Source organism: Austrofundulus limnaeus, unplaced genomic scaffold, assembly GCF_001266775.1.
Source record: "Austrofundulus limnaeus strain Quisiro unplaced genomic scaffold, Austrofundulus_limnaeus-1.0 Scaffold137, whole genome shotgun sequence".
Taxonomy (NCBI): Eukaryota; Metazoa; Chordata; class Actinopteri; order Cyprinodontiformes; family Rivulidae; genus Austrofundulus; species Austrofundulus limnaeus.
Window position 1 is genome coordinate 926659 of NW_013952539.1, and position 1079 is coordinate 927737.

General features: G+C 36.7%; 1 protein-coding gene across 1 annotated transcript in view; it reads right to left on the reverse strand.

Annotated features, from left to right (window-relative positions):
- Window positions 1–403: 403 nt before the first annotated feature.
- The window catches only part of dram2b (DNA-damage regulated autophagy modulator 2b), a gene marked incomplete in the record, with an annotated part of 7536 nt that continues 6860 nt past the window's right edge, over window positions 404–1079 (reverse strand). The window contains 1 exon segment of the mRNA XM_014016057.1: window positions 404–571. Coding sequence (XP_013871511.1) covers window positions 446–571 — 126 coding nt within the window.

Sequence of the window (1079 nt, forward strand, 5' to 3'; positions counted from 1 at the left end):
GTTAAAACAGGTTTAACCACTTAGGATTTAAAAAAACAACAACAAAAAAACAGTTACGTTAAGAAACTTTTAAACCCAGCCAGGATACTTTTTAAAAGTTTAGCTGTATCCATTTTTTAAGAAAAGGTCCCCAATAAGAAAATAAAAGCAAAGTGCAGATATGTTGTCAGGGTATGAAGTGCAAAAGCATCAACGTTGCATTCTTATGGTCAGCCAACCCAAATATTCAGTTTGATCTGTTTAAATGTGACTTGATGTGAGCAGCTCAAAGTTAAATCCCCCTCTAAATATCTGACTTCATACAGTACAACTGGATGGAAGATGCGTTCATGTGCCCTGAGCTTTAAAAGCCACCAGACTCTTCATCCAAAACGCTTTAAATGTTTAGAAAAGTTTGTTGTTGTTTTTTTTTTTAAAAAAGGCTTTAAAAGCAGACTTGAAGTGGTCACGTTGCTCCTGCCAGCAGCGGGGACGTCTCAGACGGGTTACGCCGTGAAGAGTTGATGCTGTCGTGCGGCGAGTCGTACAGGTGGCTGCTCAGCAGATCTACATCAGCTCGCAAACAGATTTTCTTTAGAGGAGAAAAAAACAAAAGGAAACGGTTCATTTGCAAAACGATGCATTAAAAAGGACGAGCTCTGTAATTGTGTTCAGTGTAAGTAAACGCTTGTTTAAACCCAACAAAAAGATACTTGTTGCTACGAAAAAGGATTACATCAATTTGTATTTTGCAACCATCTTTGGGGCTAACCAGTTTGACTCGATAATCTGGTTCAAAAAGAAGTTTTTGTTTGTCGCGTCTTGTGACACGTCAGGAGACAGGAAGAGGTGGTTTGTGCCCACATTCAGGATTTAAGAGAGGACAGGGTTTAAGTGAATTTGAGCAAAAGTACAAATAAACAAGTTAACTGTCAGTAAGATGACAAGTTTGTGTTCTTACGTTTTTTTTACTAGAAGTTTATCATTGTTTGAGTTTTTCTTTTTTTAAGAAAAAGGGGGCAGATATATATTTTTCCTTCTTTCTGCTTCCTGTCATTTTATTTGTGATTTGTGTATTTTTTTTGTAAATAGAATTTGTT